The sequence below is a fragment of the Pelobates fuscus genome, chromosome 13 (assembly GCF_036172605.1).
Source record: "Pelobates fuscus isolate aPelFus1 chromosome 13, aPelFus1.pri, whole genome shotgun sequence".
NCBI lineage: Eukaryota > Metazoa > Chordata > Amphibia > Anura > Pelobatidae > Pelobates > Pelobates fuscus.
The window spans coordinates 18,404,003-18,424,499 of record NC_086329.1 but is presented as its reverse complement, the minus strand read 5'-3'; the positions used below and the strand labels follow the sequence as shown (position 1 = coordinate 18,424,499).

Sequence of the window (20,497 nt, the reverse complement as noted above, 5' to 3'; positions counted from 1 at the left end):
TCTTGTATGATACATATGAATGTGGGCTATGTATGAGGGCTGCTTGTGGAATTGTGTGTGTGGATGAATATGTCACATTGTGTGTTTGGTAGTGTGTGGGGGCTGTTTGTATTATTTGTATGAGGGGATGGTTATTCTGCATTTCTGTGTATATCTAGCAGTGTGGGTGGCTTCCCTGGGTTCCAGTGGGGACCATGCCGGCCAGGTATAGCTCAAGTATAGGAGCTGCAACAGCAGCTGCAGGCTGCTCTACTACAGTGTGGATTCCTATTCACAAGTGCTGGGAGGAAGTGATCTGAGATCACTTCCCCTATGTGCTGCAATGCATAAATTGAGGATTGCTCTTCACCACCTCTTCGTATTAACAGATATCTGAAGTTTTACTGGGACTCCTGATGGGACAGAGCCTGGATGGCTTGGTTTACCAAGTAGTTTATAATGCTCAATTTCAAGCTTTCCCCGAGTAGCATCAGCTGCATGTGTCGGTCTCGTTCTATCCTATGCCACCGAGTGAAGTTCTTGGGCAAATGGTTTTGTTAAAGAAACAGACAACAATAATGTTTTTTTTGTTTGTTTGTTTTTTTAAAATCCCAAAATGATACCGCACTCAAGTTTACACCAAATTTGTTTAAAAAGTTAGTTTATTGACACAACGTAGAAATATAGGAAAGCATGCTGATCTCTTCTATGTAAAGATAAGGGTATATCACAATTTAAATGGCTAGTCCACCATAGTTAGTGCAGAACAAAGACTTACAATTTACAATAACATATTAAGGATCGGGACAGATCATTATAATCAGAGTATATAACTCTCTATTTATCCAAGTATTCTGCTTTTTGCATAGGATTGTTGGCAGGCAGTATTGTATATTTGTAATTGTTTGCACTTTAGTACATGGTTATAATATTATGGTGGTTTGGCAATTAGCACTTTAACTATGGTGAACTAGCCATTGGAATGGTGATATACGCTTATCTTTACATAGGAGTGATCAGCATTCTTTCCTATATTACTATGTTGTGTCAATAAACTAACTCTAACAAATTTGCTATAAGCTTAAGTTCGGTATCATTTTGGTATTTTTTATTTGATTTTGAGTCTTTAGAGGTGACCCAGATACCTACACCAAACGTGTGACTGAGTGCAAGTGCGATTTGATTTTTTGGTTCAATAATGTTTACAAGCTTATTATGCAGGAGGCAATTCGAGTAAGTACTGCAAGCGGCAATTGCAAGTTTTTTTGGGTGTGTTTCTCAGTCCTCGTCCCCCCCCACCTCCCGCACTCAAAATACTTTGTGTTTTTAATAAAATATCACTATAGGGTCAGGAACACAAACATGGATTCCTGACCCTATAGTGTTAACACCACCATCTAGCCCCCCTGGGCTCCTCATGCCTATATAAATATAGCAACGTCTTACTGTATTCAAGCCAGAGGCTGTAGATCTGCATGCGGTTTGCCTAAAAAAAAAAAAAACAAGCAGTCTGCTGACATCATCAGAAGTGGTAGCCTGATCCAATCACAGTGCTTCCGCATAGGATTGGCTGAGACTGACAAAGAGGCAGATCAGGGGCAGAGCCAGCATGATTCCAACACAGCCCTGGCCAATCAGCATCTCCTCATAGAGATAAATTGAATCAACAAATCTCTATGAGGAAAGTTCAGTGTCTGCATGCAGAGGGAGGGGATACTGAATGTTTGGATGCATTTTAGGCAGCCATGACCCAGTAAGGATCTCTAACAGCCATCTGAGGAGTGGCCAGTGAAGTTATCACTAGGCTGTAATGTAAACACTGCATTTTCTCTGAAAAGACCGTGTTTACAGCAAAAAGCCTGAAGGTAATGATTCTACTCACCAGAACAAATTCAATAAGTTGTTCTGGTGACTATAGTGTCCCTTTAAATTAGTTTGAAAACAAAAACTATATTAGTTTAACACTTTAATGTAATAATACAATCTCATTTACCAATACCTCCCCAGTTTTGGTAAGGGAAGTCATAACTTTAAAGGGTTCTCCAACCACCATGACCACTTTGCTTTTAGAAGGGGTCATGGTGGTAGAAATTCTGCATGACACATTGTACATAGAGCAATCTGCACTTTTGTGCCAGTGGCTAGTAATACTCACAAGCACACGTGACTTAGGCAGTCCGCAAACTCTAATGTGATTTATGTGCAAAAATTATGGCAGTCGTAAGCGTGTATTCAAGAGCTGGATTTAACTTCTACCCTAGCAGGCAATGCTTTATTATTATTATTATTATTTAAATAGGGGTGGTGGTCAACTGATGGCTAATATTGTCCAATAGGGCACAATAAAACTGAAAGAGTGTTATGGATGAAAGGGTTACAGTAAACTAAGATTATGGGTTTAAACTGCCCTGAAAGTGAAAACAAAGTAAAGAATGTAGAAAGTACTACAACACAGCACATTAGTTATTGAGAAGAGAAAGGAGAAATAAATTAATTCACAGTATTTTACACATCTCTTTAAAGCGGCCGAACTTACCTTTCTTTAACCCCTTAAGGACACATGACATGTGTGACATGTCATGATTCCTTTTTATTCCAGAAGTTTGGTCCTTAAGGGGTTAATCGATTACTCATCTCCCCCTCTCTCGGGATCTGTTTCTTCCTGTCTGCTCTAGTTTTCCTTAAAATCATAAGACAAAGTAGGGACGCTTTGTCTTATGGAGGTTTCCTACGCCTGACCATCTATGACCAGCGGAGGAGCAAAGTGTGCTCCGTTTCCTGTGGTCAGAGCAATTTTCCCACAATTCTCACCTTTCCTCCATGATCTTGCGATGCTTCCTGTCAGTATTCCCGCACATCCTGTCACTTAGACAGAACGCCGGCGAAACTACCGACTTTCGTTCTAACAGAATGAGAACAGTTTGTTCATTCAGGTTAGGATGCAATTCGGGACTTTGCTCGGATTGGAATTTCATTCTAATGAATTAAACTCTGATCTTATTCGCGCTGCGGCTGCATCTTGCAGCTGCTTAGCAGATAGCTCTCTAATACCGTGGGAATTAGGGAGCTATCTACCAAAAGGCTGAAAGACCTAAATTGGTCTTTCAGGCAAATTTCCTAATACTAAGTAAAGATTACTTAGAATTAGTAAGTTCTGCCCTTCCTCTCTATACCGCCAGTAGGGGCATGTCTAGTAAACTGGTATAAAAAAACAAAAACCCTAGTATCCCCCCTCCCGAGCCCCCACCCATGCTGTGTAATTTGACTCATAACAACACTCTGGTTGGTTGCTATCAAACATAATGCAAATTAAACAAGGTGGGCACACTCGACTAAACAACAAAATAGCCCCAGGAGAAGGCTAAATAAATAAATACTGGGTGCTCACCCACATAAGGCTCTATTCCCTGAAGAACCCAAAATACATAATGTGAATAGAGTAAGGAGCACAACCATAAATCATATATATATGAAAAAAATCTTTATTAAATGGGTATATACTATAGGAATGTCTCTAGAAATTTTATCAACAAAGATACAAAGTTATACTATTGTAAAGCATTAACCAGAAAAAAATTCTGGACATATATAAACGCGCAATGCGTGATATATACATAAAAGAAGTATCATGCAAACAGACCACTGTAGTACTAGTATAATCAAAACCCAAAACATATACAAAAATGCAAAAAACCATACCCAGTTCAGTGAGAAGCAGGGACAGAGTCTACAGTTGTCTGTTTGCATGATACTTCTTTTATGTATATATCACGCATTGCGCCTTTATATATGTCCAGAATTTTTTTCTGGTAAATGCTTTACAATAGTATAACTTTGTATCTTTGTTGATAAAAATTTATAGAGACATTCCTATAGTATATACCCATTTAATAAAGATTTTTTTTCATATATATATGATTTATGGTTGTGCTCCTTACTCTATTCACATGGTTGCTATCAAACAACCAGAGAGTTATGAGTAAAATGACACAGAGCACTCTGATTGGTTGGATTTCAAGCCAACCAGAGTGCTGTGACAGGTAAATGTAGAGACTTACCTGTCAGTGCACTCAGGGGTGGGGGCCAGGAGACAATAGGGCCCCTGTTAAGCCACTGGCTGCTCACTGTTTACTAGACATGCCCCTACTCGCGGTATAGCGAGTAGGGGCAGAATTTACTAATACTAAGTAATTTTTACTTAGTATTCATAAATTTGGCTTAAAGACCAATTTAGGTCTTTCAGCCTTTTGGTAGATAGCTTCCTAATACCGTGGGAATTAGGGAGTTATCTACTAAGAGCTGCAAGATGCAGCCGCGGCATGAATAGGATCGGAGTTTCATTAATTTGAATCAAATTCCGATACGAACAAAGTCCCGAATTGCGTCTTAACATGAATGAACAAACTGTTCTCATTCTGTTAAAATGAAAGTCGGTAGTTTCGCCAGCGTTCTGTCTAAGTAACAGGACATTCGGGAATACTGACAGGAAGCATCGCAACATCACGGAGGAAAGGTGAGAATTGTGGGAAAATTGCTTTGATCACCGGAAACTAAGTACACTTTGTTCCTCCACTGGTCATAGATGGTCAGGCGTAGGAAACCTCCATAAGACAAAGTAGTCCCTACTTTGTCTTATGTTTTAACCCGTTAAGGACACATGACATGTGACATGTCACGATTCCCTTTTATTCCAGAAGTTTGGTCCTTAAGGGGTTAAAGAAAACTAGAGCAGACAGGTAGAAATGAAGAACAGGTCCTGACAGATGGAGAGGAGAGGAATTAATTAAAGAAAGGTAGTTTCAGCATGACAGTGCCGCTTTAACAAGATAACTAACCACAGAAGTAAAAGTAAAACAGGATACATAGATATTTGTGTATCCAATAAGCATTGCTAGATAACTAACAAGATTTTGAGTTGCTGACAATCTGGATTCTCTCGCCCCAGTCAACACAGTGAAAGATGTGCAATATGCAGCATTGTACATATAAAACACCTGTCTTTGTAGCACTTGTGCCAGTATTAACATCTTGTCAATATGTGCTATATTCAGCCACTATATTACCATAATGCCCAGCCAATGCATGTTCGTCTGCACATTTCTTCTATGAAGTACATGCAAGCCAACTGATTTACATTACATGCCAAACTGTGCCTTACAAAACAGCCTAACAGCCTTACAAAATGGGTAAATTACCAGAATGGGGATTTTAACTAGTTATTCAGCTGTGCAGGAAGAAAAGACATTGCCTCTTTAGGGTTAAATCTGGGCTGCTTTAATGAACAGGTGATTGTAGAGAACGCAACACGAGAAGTACTCTGAAAAGCATTAGCATGTGAAATGCCACGCTGCTTTCAAAATCCCATCAAAAGGAAGATAATTTCCTACTTCGTTCATCACAGGGATTTGATTTTTTTTTTTGCCTTGAGTGCTCTTATAAATATAAACCATGATAAGTTCCCTTTAAATTATGAATTGCATGCAGACATTTCGGACTGCTTATTGGTATGCCAAAAAAAAAAAAAAAAAAAAGTTTTAGAATACAAAAGATAATGAAATAATGCCTCTTACCTCTCCAAACGCCCCCCTTCCGATAACTTTTATGATTTCAAAGTCTTCCCTATGAAGCTGCATTCCTTTTAGCAGATTTGTAAACGGTTTTGCTATGGATATGAAACAGACACACATTAGAAAATTGCCTGAAATGGCTTGTACACACACATATCATTATACCCAGTGCAGACGCTATACAGACCACTGCACGTATGGAAATATTCACTTATCATGGGGGGGAAAGGGGGGGGGGGGGGGTTACAAAACATTTACATTTAAATCACAGCAGTATAAATGTAACAGCTAATACAGTGTGTTGCACTGAATATCTGGGAACTCAAACATTAAAGAGGCACTCTCCACATCCCTATGATGCGACACATCCTTGATATCTTGTTATATGAGCAATGAAAACTTCAAGCTATTGTTGTCGGCATATATAATCAATGTCGTGCAGGAATCCAAATTCTTACTGGTTTTTGTTTCTTACATTTATTTTCTCTTCCTGCTAAAACTGGATGGGACGGCTGATTGTACACTTTGTCATTGATTTAAGCGTCATTGTTTTTGTGGTCCTTTAAACAAAGAATTAAAGGGGGGGAAAAAGCACTGAGCACCATAACCACTACAGCTATTTCAGTGGTTATAGTACAACAGGTTTATGAGTGCTCCTTTGACAAAATTGGGTCTCTCCTCAGCTGCACGGATTATCAGAGCCTGGATGCCAACTATAGCGCTGGGAACAGGTGCCACTAGCAAAGCTGCCAAAAGTTGGACAGTGTCACCCATAGACACTCAGACTCATTTCAAGAGAAATCAGTACTTTTATAAATCCCATTCGTAACACAGACATCCGGAAGGGTTGCCTTTCTTACTTTCTTTGAGCTATAGTTCAAAGCAGGAGTGAGTGCTTCTCTATGAAATGCAGTGCTGGTGTGTGCCAATGCTTTACTATGAGAAAAATCCGTCTCTTGCTCTCCTAAAGAGCCACACTCCACTCTCACCTCCAGATCTGCGACTTTTCCACCTTGTTCGGTGGTTGTCACCCTTGCTGCCCTGTTGTGTATTTGTACCCCATCTCCTCTAGACTGCAAGCTCATTTCAGCAGGGACCTCATCTACCTATTGTTCCTGTGTCACTGTGCAATTGTCTCATGTATTGTAAACGTCACCCGCTTTTATAATATTGTAAAGCGCTGCGGAATCAGTTGGCTCTATATAAATACTACTAATAATAATGGACGCAAGTCATCAGTAATAATGTCAACAAAGGAGGAAGAGCGGAGCTGCAGTGAGGATACTCTCCTGGTGTTGGAATATACCAGAGTTTAATTTATTTAAACACCATCAGTGTTTAAATACAATAAAATAAACGGTCTTAGTAATCTACAGTTTAGGGAACATTCCAATCGAAATAAAATAATGTAACTGAACTACCAAACCCAGCTTTACAGGCTACCCGATTCATTTCGACTTTCAGATCTAAACAAAGTAAAAACACTAGGATGGCATAGTGGACAACCCTAGACTAGCACTAGCAGTGTCTCCTTTCACCAACAATTCCTATGTTATAGAGAGGAGCACAATGTCTCTGGACAAGATATTCCCAGTCTGCAGAAGGTCTTTTCACCATCACGGAAGTGTGTAGGAGGGCGTTAATGTGGTAAATGCACAGCTAAATTAGTAAAAGAACGAAGAATTCCATCTAGCATGACTTGAGATGATATAAGCTTATAAAAAGTACCACCTGCTATTGATTTCCAAATTAAGTTTCTCAGTAATGCAGACATGAAGACACAACCATCCCCAGCAGCCCTCATTATAATAGGATAAATAGAAAGGGAAAACATTATCCCCAGTTTAACACATTAACACAGGTCAATTGACACCTTAAAGTTCCAGCAATTTAATGGAAGATTTTACATGCATATTTTAGAATAAGACTTTGTGAGGGACATTAAAAATGAATTGCACCACAGCACCCGCCTTGCAAAGACTACTCATTGAGCTGCATTGGAAGTCTGTGATTTAACAGCAACAGAAAGTCTGGGCGGGGTTAGAGGGGGAGGGTTTGCAAAGGCTGCTGACAAAAGATCTGCAGGTTTTGCAAGCTGTTTTTAGATTTACCCCCAATGGAAAAAAATGTATAATTATTAAAAGTAAGTCATATCTACTAAACAGTGATTTTTATTTATTTTGTATTTGGGCAGTGGACTGTTCCTTTAAGATGGATATGAGTCAGATGATAGTCCTCAGTCACCTAGGTAACCCAGGTAAGTGTCAAACTTTTTTAAAAATAGCTTTACTATTTCCCACAGGTGGATATCAAGGGCTACAGCCCACTGCTGTGGTTATGGTGCTTAGAACATCTCTTTAAAAGGTTTGGTCTAAACATTAAACGATGCACCCAGCGAGAGTGGCTTATAACTGCAGCAACAGGTTTTGCTGCCAGTTCCACAAAACAGGAAGGTATTACAAATTTGATGTGGGGCAAACTGAAACAATGGGAATACTTTGTTGTCTAGAGATTAAAATATCCAGCAAATGTGTCCTAAGTAGAAAGGGAGCAAGAGAGGATTAAAGCTTTACATCTGCAACGTTCGTTCTTAAAGGGAAACTATAAGCACCCAGAATACTTCATCTCAATAAAGTGGTGTGGGTGCCATGTCCCCCTATAAACCCTGCAGCACGATGGCTGTGGTATATGCTGCACATACGCATTGCAATAGCCTCCCAATGCTTTCTTTATTGAAGCTTCCCAGCACAGACAGACACTGAAAGGGAGAACACACAAGTTAACTACTCTTTGTATATCTAACGCTATAGCGTTCCTTTAATCACTTACAAAAAGAATACTCTGAAGTGCTCATGCAATTTGACAGTAAACTTTAAATATTTATTACAGTCCTCTTTCAACCAACTATACCTAGCTTTTAACCCCTTAAGGACACATGACATGTGTGACATGTCATGATTCCCTTTTATTCCAGAGGTTTGGTCCTTAAGGGGTTAAAAGGGAAAGTCAACAGGGTTTTTTTTCTGCAGCTACAAGATATCAGTGAACACGCACACACTTTTCTTTGTGTCAGAATTCATAGCGTCGTGGGCTACCTGTGATTTTCTTTAACATTAGATTTACGTTGTATATGCCCTCTGATGCGTCTCCTACACCAATAATACAATTATGAGAAAACATTTTCTGATCTTAATTTCCTCATGGCGTGGGTGTGGCTGAACCGTCTGGCCATTCTACTCTTTAAATGTCAATAGATGACATGTACATTTCAGGCACACCCTGCTACGGTATACAGCATTGAAATCGAAGGGGGGTGGAAGGGTGAAGTTTTATTGTTAAGTGTGTGACAAACATGTTTGTGGAGCACTTGTAGGAATGTGGGCTCCTTAGTGCTCATCCTTGGCTGAAATAAAATGCAGTAAATCTGCACAGACTCCGGGAAATCCTCTAACACAGATAAAAAGTTCAACGCCATTCAATCCCCCCATCCCTGGATGCAGTCTGAAGCAGAGAAACTGGAGAGGTAGGTATTCATTACCAGTGATCTACACAGTGGAAACATAACAGGTTTCAGCATGATTTAGGAATCAAATTCCCCAAGTCCAGCATTCTAATAGTTAAAGGAACACTTTAAGCACTGTAATAACTACAAAGCGCTGTAGTGGTTATGGTGCCAATAGTGCCCACTCATACATCACAAGTAGTCAAATTGTTTTGTGAAAGTTTGACATCTAACTATGGTCCATTAGTTGCTGCTAACTGCATCCACTACAGTCTCGAATAGAACCAGAAGCTCCCTGCCTGAACCAAGTCCTGCGGTACAATGCTTAGCTCACTGACAAAGCGATCAGCTGACGCTCTCAGCCAATGAGGCCTTAGCTCAGATGAGCTAATTGAAGGGGAGGGAAGCATGTGCCAGAACACTTCTGGCACCATAACCACAGCATGCTGTAGTGGTGCTTAAAATTATCCACATGACTTGCACTGTACTTTACACATTACGATATATGAATACATATACACATATATCCACACAAGTAAATTGAAAGTATACATGGGACACATCTAGATCTACACAAATGATTGGAACATACTGATGTTGTTTCTCCATTCTACAAATAATTGTCAGCCTGAACACTTCGCATGCCATCACTAGCGTTCAATTCATTTTAAAGTTAGACACAGCCACTTCCTGGTAAAACGTGTCGGCATCCTGTTTGCTTCCTATGCAGCAGCTGCACATGGAGAATTTATTTCTGGTTTCCTCTCTTTCCCGGTCATTATGCCATAGTACAGACCTGTGCATCAAGTATTTCCTCAACTACACAAACCCAAAAATACACACACTCACTGCGGGTGAACGCTGCAAGGGAGGTTTCAAGCGTAAGAATTGGTGAAAATGGTTTCACTTCTTTCAGACTAAACATTTTAAAGAAATGATGACCTAATATATAATAAGATGTTCGAAAACTAGGGGAAAAAAAGGTTTTGTAAGCAGAACACTTCTTACATGTCAATAAAGACAGCCACTAGAGGCGCTTTCGAGTCCTTAGGTAACTTTTGGTCCACTGACGCTGAACATCCTCACGCTTTGCATCAGCTAAAGCCACAAAAGAAAGCATTGATTCAATGCTTTCCTATGGGGAAGTCCTAATTGATCACGGCGCTCTCTGTGCATTAACATTTTTTATCGCCACCATCGGCGTTTGGATCAGGAAAGAGACAAAACGTTGTATTCCAAGCACTACAGTTTCCCTTTAATTTGCCCTCTTTATGGCTTTATACAGACTTGGACAAGCAAGTCCTGTATTGTAAAAGCAAGGACCAGAATGGTGCCATTCCAGAATCATTCCAGGAAGATTCTGGGTTGTCTTAAAGAACCACTGTGACCACCCCCCTCTACCCCCTCCAAAATGCATATTTCATGAAGAAAGAATCTTTATGAAATACTCAGATTGACTGAAATTCTAACTCAGTCAAAAGATACTGTCACCAGTGATGGCCATAGGCAATGAAAAGCTCTATGGAGGGCCCTGCAGTCTCATGGGATCCTCCATAGATCTCAATACTAGACTCTCATGCATTCTGAAGTAGGCTCCTTGCAGCTGGAGAGGATGGGGAAGTACATGAGGGACAGATTCAGGCAAGTAAAACCTACCTTCCATTGCCCTCTATGGCCACCAGATCTTTTAATTACCGTAAAGGATACCGCACTCTTCTAAATCCCTGGGTAAAAGCGGGCCCAATGTTGGATAATTATCACAATGTAACCTGCAGAAAATAAATGATGGACCAGGCACTCAAAATAAATTCAAAGTAACCAGGTTTATTGGAGCAGACGAAAGCAACGTTTCTACCCACAACAGGGCCTTTTTCAAGCTTTGTCAAAGCTCAGCAGACCCCAAGTTCTTGAGCAGACTACAGGTTTATGGCACCTAAGTGGATTGCATTGAGAAGCACCATCCATGACTGCCTGCTACCAATGTAAAAGGCTTGCTGTTAATACAATGTTGTATTCTGCTGACAGGAGCTGGTCAGTAGCTAAACCCTCACGGGTTTTAAACGGATTTGTTACAGTAACCCAATACACACATGCATGCAGCTGTACTCAGGAGTGCTTTACTTATCTATAGTTCATTTTAGCAGAAGTCGAGAAAGTTAAATGTGTGCTCTCTCCATAAGTGACTTCCTTTGGTTTCTGTGGATAATGTATTATAAAAGCCACTAAACATTTTAGTGTAATATATTACAGCCATTAAGCACAGTCATAACTGCTCAGAGAGTATTCCCCCAAAAAGGGTCACAAGACAAATACAGTATTAAGCAATCATTAACCCTTAAAGGGACATTACAGGCGCCTCGCTTTGTATTCCAAACACTATAGCATTCCTTTACGCTGCAAAAACACGATCATGATTCCATCGCAGATGAGAGACCATTGCACTTTCAGATTCTAGCCGATGTCCAATAATGAAAGTGGCACCTCCGCCATTGCAATTTACATTATTCTATAACAGCAATAAATAAAAAGACTGTCTATTCGTCCAAGGAAAATATGCCGTTTTCAACACCTTTCTTTACTGCAATGGTTCCATTAAGGTAACACTGCAGTGATTTATTGTAACAATTTAGTAAATATACCCCCATAGAAAAATACATGCATTTGTTTTCTGCATGTTTTCCTTCGGGGTATATGGGGGGGGGGGGGGGGGGGGAGGAACAGCTTTTAAAAGCTGCAGACTGGCTGTCTGCAGTCTTTGCACACCCACCCACTTTTGGAATACTTCAATCAGAAGCTTCTCATTGGAGACAGAAACATTTCCATTACAATCAATCAGTTATAAAAATGGCGATTACTATTGAAATTAAACTGAAATTAAACTCAGGAAAATGACAGACTTTAAACAGGAAAAGCTCTTTAATAAGCTGAAGTTGCTTTAAGTGTGCGGAGTGCACCTTTACACGAGTAGGCACACTATAGGATTTAGATAGAATTCCTATAATCGTATCCTAAACAAGATGCCCAAAAAGTTTGAAAAAAAAATTAAAAATAACCAAATTACTCACCTTTTCTCCTTCTCAGGTTGCGGTGTCCTGGAGGCTAATGGTGTGCCTCCTGGATGACAGGCCAATCCAATGTTCCTCAGAGGATGACTGGGGAATGTAGGGACATGCGTGGCACTTGCCACAACGTGACTACGATTCCTCCTTAAAGCACCACTCTAGGCACCCAGACCACTTCAGCTTAATGAAGTGGTCTGGGTGCCAGGTCCAGCTAGGGTTAACCCATTTTTTCATAAACATAGCAGTTTACAGAAACTGCTATGTTTATTAATGGGTTAAGCCTTCCCCCTAATCCTCTAGTGGCTGTCTCATTGACAGCCGCTAGAGGCGCTTGCGTGATTAAAATTGAGAAAAATCACAGTGAGAGCACGCAAGTGTCCATAGGAAAGCATTGTAAATGCTTTCCTATGCGACCGGCTGAATGCGCGCGCAGCTCTTGCCGCGCGTGCGCATTGAGCCAACGGGGCGGAACGGAGGCGGAGAGGAGGAGGAGAGCTCCCTGCCCAGCGCTGGAAAAAGGTAAGTTTTACCCCTTTTCCCCATTCCAGAGCCGGGCGGGAAGGGGTCCCTGAGGGTGGGGGCACCCTCAGGGCACTCTAGAGCCAGGAAAACGAGTAGGTTTTCCTGGCACTAGAGTGGTCCTTTAACAAATAATTGTGGTCAATGATTCTCTTTGGCCCACTGTGATGGCATTGCACGTGTGTGCTCTCATACACAGAGCGGTTGGAGTCGTGGCTTGAAGTCATGCTTCCAAGGCTTCTAATCAGTGAAATAAAGGATTTGGGAGAAAAGGACACCTACAGTGTTCCTTTAAAGGTCACTCCAGTTGGAATGGATTCGCCCTTTAATGCATTATAAAGATGCAAACAAAAATGATTGTGCAAAATGGAATTAATAGGGGAACAAAAAAAAAATTGCATCAAATTCTATTCTGTTCCTTTCCAGGAAGCATGTTATACATATTCCAGTTTTAAGAACTGTGCCTTTAAACACACTCATGCATATATTTTTCTTTACTTTACAATTGTTTCAGCTTATTTTACTTTAAATTAAAGTAGACAATTTATTTTTAATGTTTTTAATCTAAATCTCACTATGATGAAATCATTGCAGGAGTACCATAAAATCTTGATTTGTTACAGGGATCCTTGACTTATGGCATGACATAATTGATATTCCTCAATAAGAACATCAACCTGTCTACCAGATGTCTAAGACTTAGAGGGACTTTCTGATTCCTACCTCTCGAAATCAGAACCACCTAAATATTCAATATGCTGTTATGGGCTAGTTGCATTTCTACCCACACAAAATGCTGATGGGCCCAAAGTTCTGGAATGCATTCTCTCCCTCTCTGGTTGTGCAATTTGTAAGGAGATTTCCCAGGAAGTATGACAAACAGGAAAAGGAAGCAATCACTTTGATGGAAGCAAACCTTTGACATTCATTGTTTAGTAAGGAGCAGACAAACTCATGCAGTTAGACATGGTGCGTATTGAATACACATGGTTTCTTATTAACACGTCAAGAAAAGGTGGAGGTAGCAGAACTGTTTAATAGAGAGACAAGCAGTTACATTTAAAGAGCAACTGTAACACCTTGGGATTTATAATACCCAGTTCATCACATTTATTATGTTCTTAGGACGTCTGGGTGAAAAATAAAGGAATCCACACATCTATCGTAGAACCGGGTGCCTTCCGTATTGGCTCCCTATCAGTTATTTTTATACAAACGATGTTATAATAAATCTAAAATGAATATGACCAGTACCACCACGGTCTACATTCTTTGGAGCTAGACTAATTCATAGGAAGAAATTAGAAGCCAAAACCAAAAGTCAATACACAAAACAAACAAAAAAAACACAAAGGTGCTAGTAGTTCATTATAGGAGCACATTCTTGATTTCACAAAATCATTTTAAGAGATATTCTTCCTTTTAAGGTATAAACAGAATCGTTGAAAAGATGATGTCCATTTGAGCAAAATAAGCCTACGATAGTCACAACCGTGGAGTATTTCTGAATTCAGCAAATAAAGAACGTTCACGTTTAATTGTATATTTGGTTCTGTGCTTATATACTTGAAGGTTAAATTAATATAATTCCACTGATAAGCTAGGTCTTAAAATGGCACAAGAAGGGCATTTCATGCAAATCACCTTTCCCATGATACATATTCTAGAAAAACTATTGTTAAAATTTACCAGGAAACTTAACAAGACTTAACATTGTTATGCTGAGGGAACTTGCAAGAACAGCAAGAGTCATAAGAAAATAAGCTAGTCGCATGAGGGGCAGGGATATTTGAATATTACTCCAAAATGTGATTCACATTAATATGTTCAGTTGGCCAAAGACAACTGATTTTAACACACTTAAATAGTTGTCTGACAAAACCATGTAACTATCAATGTTCCTTTACCAAGCTAAACGCATCATAAAACCTCATAAATAGAAACATGAAAGTTCAAATTTAAGTAGAATCTAGATCAGTTTTACTGGTTTATGGTACAATGTCAGCAGCATCGAAGCAAAAAAAATTTAAATTGAAAAAAACAAAAACAAAATTGCATGAAGTGTTAAATTTGATTTTATAACATGACAGGAGGCTTCATATTTGCTTAAGTCTCTCTTTACTAGAACTCCACAGCAGCACAGAAAAACAACCAATCAGAAAAAAGTTAGGTACTATAAAACTCCCCTCCCCATGCATCATTTCCTCTTTCTTTGCTGCTCCGCAGACAGTACAGGTCAGAGTACCACTGCCTCCTGCTTATAGTGGGTGGCATGGGGATTTATTTATGATTTCTTGGATTTATATTTTTTATATCTTCATATATTATATTTATTTAACATTATATTTTCTACTTCTATATATTTATATGTTATATATTTTTTGTGTTTGGTTATTTTTCTGTTATATTTTCCTTCCTACTGCTTATGTATGTTATTTGCATTGTATTTGGATAGTTTGTTTATGATTGGGATTCCTGCCTTTTATATTTTTTGCTTCCCCCGTCTTCTTGGGGAGACTTTTCCTTTCTGTGGTGGTTTTAGGGGAGTTCTTGTTTTTTTTTTTTCCTTTCAGTATGCCTTCCGCCCCCTCCCTTCCCTACCCCTCTCTCCTTGCCTCTGGCTGTCTCCTGATTTCCCCGAATCCCTTGTACTTTATCGGCAACCAAGGTACTCGCGGTTGGACACGAGTACCCGGCGACCGCTCCGCTCACCCATGTGGCTGCCCCGCTCGCCACGTGGCCGCCCGCCGTGCTCAGCTTCTTCTCAGAGACGCGGGCAGCCGGCCGGGTGCAGGAGAGTGCGCCTACTCGCGGCCCCTCCTCCGCCCACGGTTCGGAGATCGGCTATGTCACCCTGCTGGGATTCCCCGGCGGAGTGCTTCAGTTTTTGTCAGGGTTTTTCTTGCAGGTAAGTCTCACAGCTCTCTGTGAGTCTTCTAGGTTTTTACCTGTCAGTTTCTGAGTTTCTATGACAAAGTTTTTGTTGGCATATATACCCAAGTGTGCTGTGATTTTTGCTGTCAAATGTATTTCACAGATGCTGTGTGTTTTTACGGTCTGTGTATAGCTCAGATTTAATTTTACTGACTGTGTGTTTCTGAATTTAGTTTTACTGACAGGGTATGTCACGGATTTAGTTTTACTGACAGGGTATGTCACGGATTTAGTTTTACTGACAGGGTATGTCACGGATTTAGTTTTACTGACAGGGTATGTCACGGATTTAGTTTTACTGACAGGGTATGTCACGGATTTAGTTTTACTGACAGGGTATGTCACGGATCTAGTTTTACTGACAGGGTATGTCACGGATCTAGTTTTACTGACAGTGTATGTCACGGATTTCTGAGAGTTTTGCTGACGGTGTATATCACAGATTGCTGAGAGTTTTGCGGACAGTGCATATCGCTGATTACTGTACGTTCTACTGGCAGGATATATCACAGGTTACTGTGAGTTCTCCCGACAGGGTATATCAGTTTACGGTGAATTACAGGTGTATATGAACTCGGTTATACAGGCTCTGTACAGGGTGTATACAGTGACAGTTAGCTCTAGGATTCATATCCTATATATATTCATATATATTTTTTTTTTTTCTGGTTCAGCTATGAGATCTCAGATGGGACTACTCTGGTATGAATTCTCTGGCCATGGCATATATATATAAGCTGACAGACTTGGCTCTGACTCTAACTGGTATGGGAGACCAGTCTACACCGATACGATACAATTTTATCAGGTTCTTGGGGGAATTCATTGTGTTGGCTGTCGTTTAACCCTACTCCTTGAGGTGTCCATGATTACAATACCCTTCAGGTGGTAGGAGGATGGTAATCTATAATATGCTAAGATATTTCACAGATCTGTGTGTGCAGGCGCATACCTATCCACAGTTCATGGACTCAGTGTACCTTACAGTTCATGTGCTCAGTGTACCTTACATTCATGGACATGATGGTCACTGGAATACTTCCGCTTATACCCAATAGAACTGGAATACCACTATTTGACTGCTGGGCACTTAGGGACTGCCAGTCCCGGTTCAAGTTACTCACACAGCATTACGCTGTCTAAAAGGGTTGATTGTCTAAGGGTCCTATGTCACAAGATGCCCTGAGGATCTACAATTTTTAGGGACCTCTACCCGAACTCAGAGGTCCCCGTTACTCATTCAATACCCACTGTAAAGCGCTACGGAATTGGAAGGCGCTATATAATACATGTTAATAATCATATTATGGTAATACACAACCCATTGATTGGCCTGCTATGTCTGTGCCCACAAGAATGGCCTGCTATGTCGGTGCCCCATTGAATAGCCTGCTATGTCGGTGCCCCATTGAATAGCCTGCTATGTCGGTGCCCCATTGAATAGCCTGCTATGTCGGTGCCCCATTGAATAGCCTGCTATGTCGGTGCCCCATTGAATAGCCTGCTATGTCGGTGCCCCATTGAATAGCCTGCTATGTCGGTGCCCCATTGAATAGCCTGCTATGTCGGTGCCCCATTGAATAGCCTGCTATGTCGGTGCCCCATTGAATAGCCTGCTATGTCGGTGCCCCATTGAATAGCCTGCTATGTCGGTGCCCCATTGAATAGCCTGCTATGTCGGTGCCTACTTGAACGGCCTGCTAGGTCTGTGACTATTTGCTTGGCTAACCTTTCTGTGTCCATTCGTTTGGCCTGCTGGGCCTGTGCCCTACTGACGGGCCTACACTATTGGTACCGAACCCCTTTTGGCCGCAGGCCATGGGTAATATAACTGAGGAAAACCCAGTGCCAACCAGTGACATGAAGATAGGCAGGTGTCCAGACAAACACCATTGCCATAGTGTTCAAGAGGACACCAGTATACGGCCATCTGAATATGGGGGAAAGGGTGAAGGCCCTAAACCTCATGCCTGAAGGGCAAAGTTTCTTATGAAGACCCCGGACACATCCACGGTTTACTCCAAACCGGCGACGGCACATCTCCAAGGAGAACTTCGCACAGGCAAGGACCGGTACTCAGACTCCTACAGGAGAAAGTGGTGTTTTTTCCTTGTCTTTACCAGCTACTCCGTATCTGACTCCCGAAGTCCTTATAGGTTTGGTAGTTTTTTCCCGCGTTAGGTTAGCATCTGGCCCTGTCCATTGGGACTTACTTTTCTTCCGGCCTGCTGTTTGCCTTCTATCTGAGATAGAATTGGTGTATTTTCTCTTATCTACGTTAATTGTTGCTTTTTTATTTTTTCATGACATGACTTCCTTTTCCTTTTCGCTCGGGTCGTTGTGAGGCCTGACTTGACCTCCTCCGACCTCCCGGGCACTCGTGGAGTGCGGAGAACGTCTCCAGCTTTCCTCAAACTACCAACAGTCTACCTGGACCCCGCGCACACGCATGGGATCTGGATAGTCGGTTGATAGTTTTCCATCGTTGTTTCCGAAGATTGCCCACAGCCTTATGCTGACATTAATAATTGGTGCGCCCTACAGTTTGGTCACCCTGAATCTCTAGGGACTCTAGTTTGCACCACAGGAGGGTGCGGCCCTCCATCACCGCGATCAGAGTAGATTTATTTTCAGGAACAGAGGGCGAACTCTCATACAGAACCGTATACCGATTTATTATTAGAGGGCGCAGCCCCTCACTCGACCTCAACCAGATACTGGGCTGGATACAGAGGACAGGTTGGGAGGACCCATTCTCATAGAGAGAACCGGTCACGGATGTAGACTCTGCTGTTGGTTACTAACGGGTGCGGCCCGCTCAGGCTAGCAGCCGGACGCCATCACTGTATGCGATCACAGTAGTAGAGAGCGCGGCTCTCTCATACACTCAACGCTCTACAGTACCGGTCATTTGTTCATCACACAGGCTTGTTCCTGCGCAAGACATTGATGACTACATAGAGGGGGGTCCCTCTTGCATTCAATTAGAGCTGACATCCACGCTACTGACTTCGTTCTAGAGGACTGCCTGGTCATGCAAGAATTACATGTTTAGACTAGATCCCTCTATTCTATCTCCTGTAATGGATCTACGGGATCCGGACCGCTGTAAAACACGCGAGAAATACTAAGAGGTATAACAGGGGGAGTTCCCACTTATTTACACACACTCCTGGAGATGGTACGGCTAACAGATGGTCCTCCGGTATTATGAGAGTGCAGGTTTTTGGCATATTCTGCACCATATAATACAGAGATTGCTTTCTGTTTTGGATATCCAGACCATTACGAACAAACTGCGCAGACAGTTTCTCAAGATGTCAGGAGATACGGAGACCTTCATGGAGCAAACGGGCACTGCCTTGCTCGGGTAACAAGATTAAGGAAGGCCTATTATCCAGTCTGAAGGTAAAACCGTACGTAGGGGTCACAGGGTAAGACCGGAAACCCCGGTGGTCTTGACCTCCCCGGTCATTACGATCTTGGGATAAGATGGCAGGACTGCCCCGTCTCCTCAGAGCGCATACCTGGTGAACAGAGTTCGGAGATGGTGGACCCTCCATCTATACTCTGTTATCCCTCACGGGAGCCGTTTTGTTGGATTCGCGCTAACCTACTTTTCAACTACCGTCGAGGAGACCTTCGAGACTTTATGGGGGTACTTGGTGTGCCCCGACTCCTACACAAACATCTTTCACTAATAGACGAGGACATATCTGGATGGAAATCTGCGCTCCGGTTTGCACTTCCCATCCCGTTGAATATTTCTGGGTCCCACTATTCCCTGAATAGTCGACCACCGTTCCTCCACACAAGTGTAGTTCGGAACCCTGAATGGACGTCCTTTTGGAGTCTTTTCTCTACCACGTCCGAGGATTACACAGGCGATTTGGAATATTGGAATCACTTAGGATACGGCTAGTCTGACCACACTCTTGCCTGCATTATAAATGTATTCTCGGGTGAGACATCTCACCGGGTAGGCCAGGTGGGAACGAAAGATCCTACTTGGTTCTATTGCGACTTGGTGGTGGACTTGGGCGCATTCCTTGAGAGTGGAGGTCTACCTGCAAGGCCACATCGCCGGATGACCCTGGCACGATCGGAGGTGCCTCCTTAAAGATCAGAGTTGAGACATGGTGGCAGTTTCTTCTCGCGGCCCTACGTCCGCAAACGGCCTTCGATATTTTACAACTACAGGAAGCAGGCTGATAGGTCAGCTTGCCAGCTCATGGAACATCTGCTAGGAATCTGGTTAGAACACCACGTACAATGGATCTATCGGCGGATGGTGTTTTTTTCCGGGTTTGGGATACTTCGTCGGCTGACATCTTCATTGATCCGTCTACTGTCGTTTATCGCAACCGGTAAGTCCGATTAGGTTTACCATAATATCCCCTGGAATAGGTACCAGCGACACAAACAGCGTTGGATTGGTGATCTGAGCGTTGAAACAGCAAATACGAAGCGTCATGTTATAAAATTGTAGATTATGCTAGCTTTAGCGTACCTATAATCTTAATTTTATTAATGACAGGAGGCAAGTATTTCCCACCCTTTTTTATCCCTCCCTTGTTTTAGTTTATATTAATCAATTACGTATGCAACTCTGCTTGTTGTCTCTGCTACCTGTCACTTGTTTCTTAGGTCTGTTTTTCATAAGTAGGGTTGGGATATCTACTTATTAAGATAATTTGGTTGCTATGTTGGATACCTACATGTTTATTCAGAGTACATTTCATTGGATAATCAACCTGTTCGATTCTGTTTTTTCTCTCTTTTCAGTTTACAGTCCATCAACGCTATCTGATTTGACAGCTCTTATCGGAGGGTGGACATCGTTGTATTCATCGTATCTAGGACTTCGTTTCTTCCCCATTATATTTTCTGCCTCTTGATCTGTTTGTCACAGCTTGAAAGAGGAAATGATGCAT

At 41.6% G+C, this 20,497-nt stretch overlaps 1 protein-coding gene across 4 annotated transcripts in view; it reads right to left on the bottom strand.

Moving 5' to 3' along the window:
• CDC42BPB (CDC42 binding protein kinase beta) overlaps positions 1-20,497 on the bottom strand; it is a 97,955-nt gene that overhangs the window by 61,323 nt on the left and 16,135 nt on the right. For all 4 annotated transcript variants that reach the window (XM_063439613.1, XM_063439614.1, XM_063439615.1 and 1 more), the window contains exon 2: positions 5,550-5,641. In XM_063439613.1, coding sequence (XP_063295683.1) covers positions 5,550-5,641 — 92 coding nt within the window. The remainder of the gene's footprint in view (positions 1-5,549; positions 5,642-20,497) is intronic.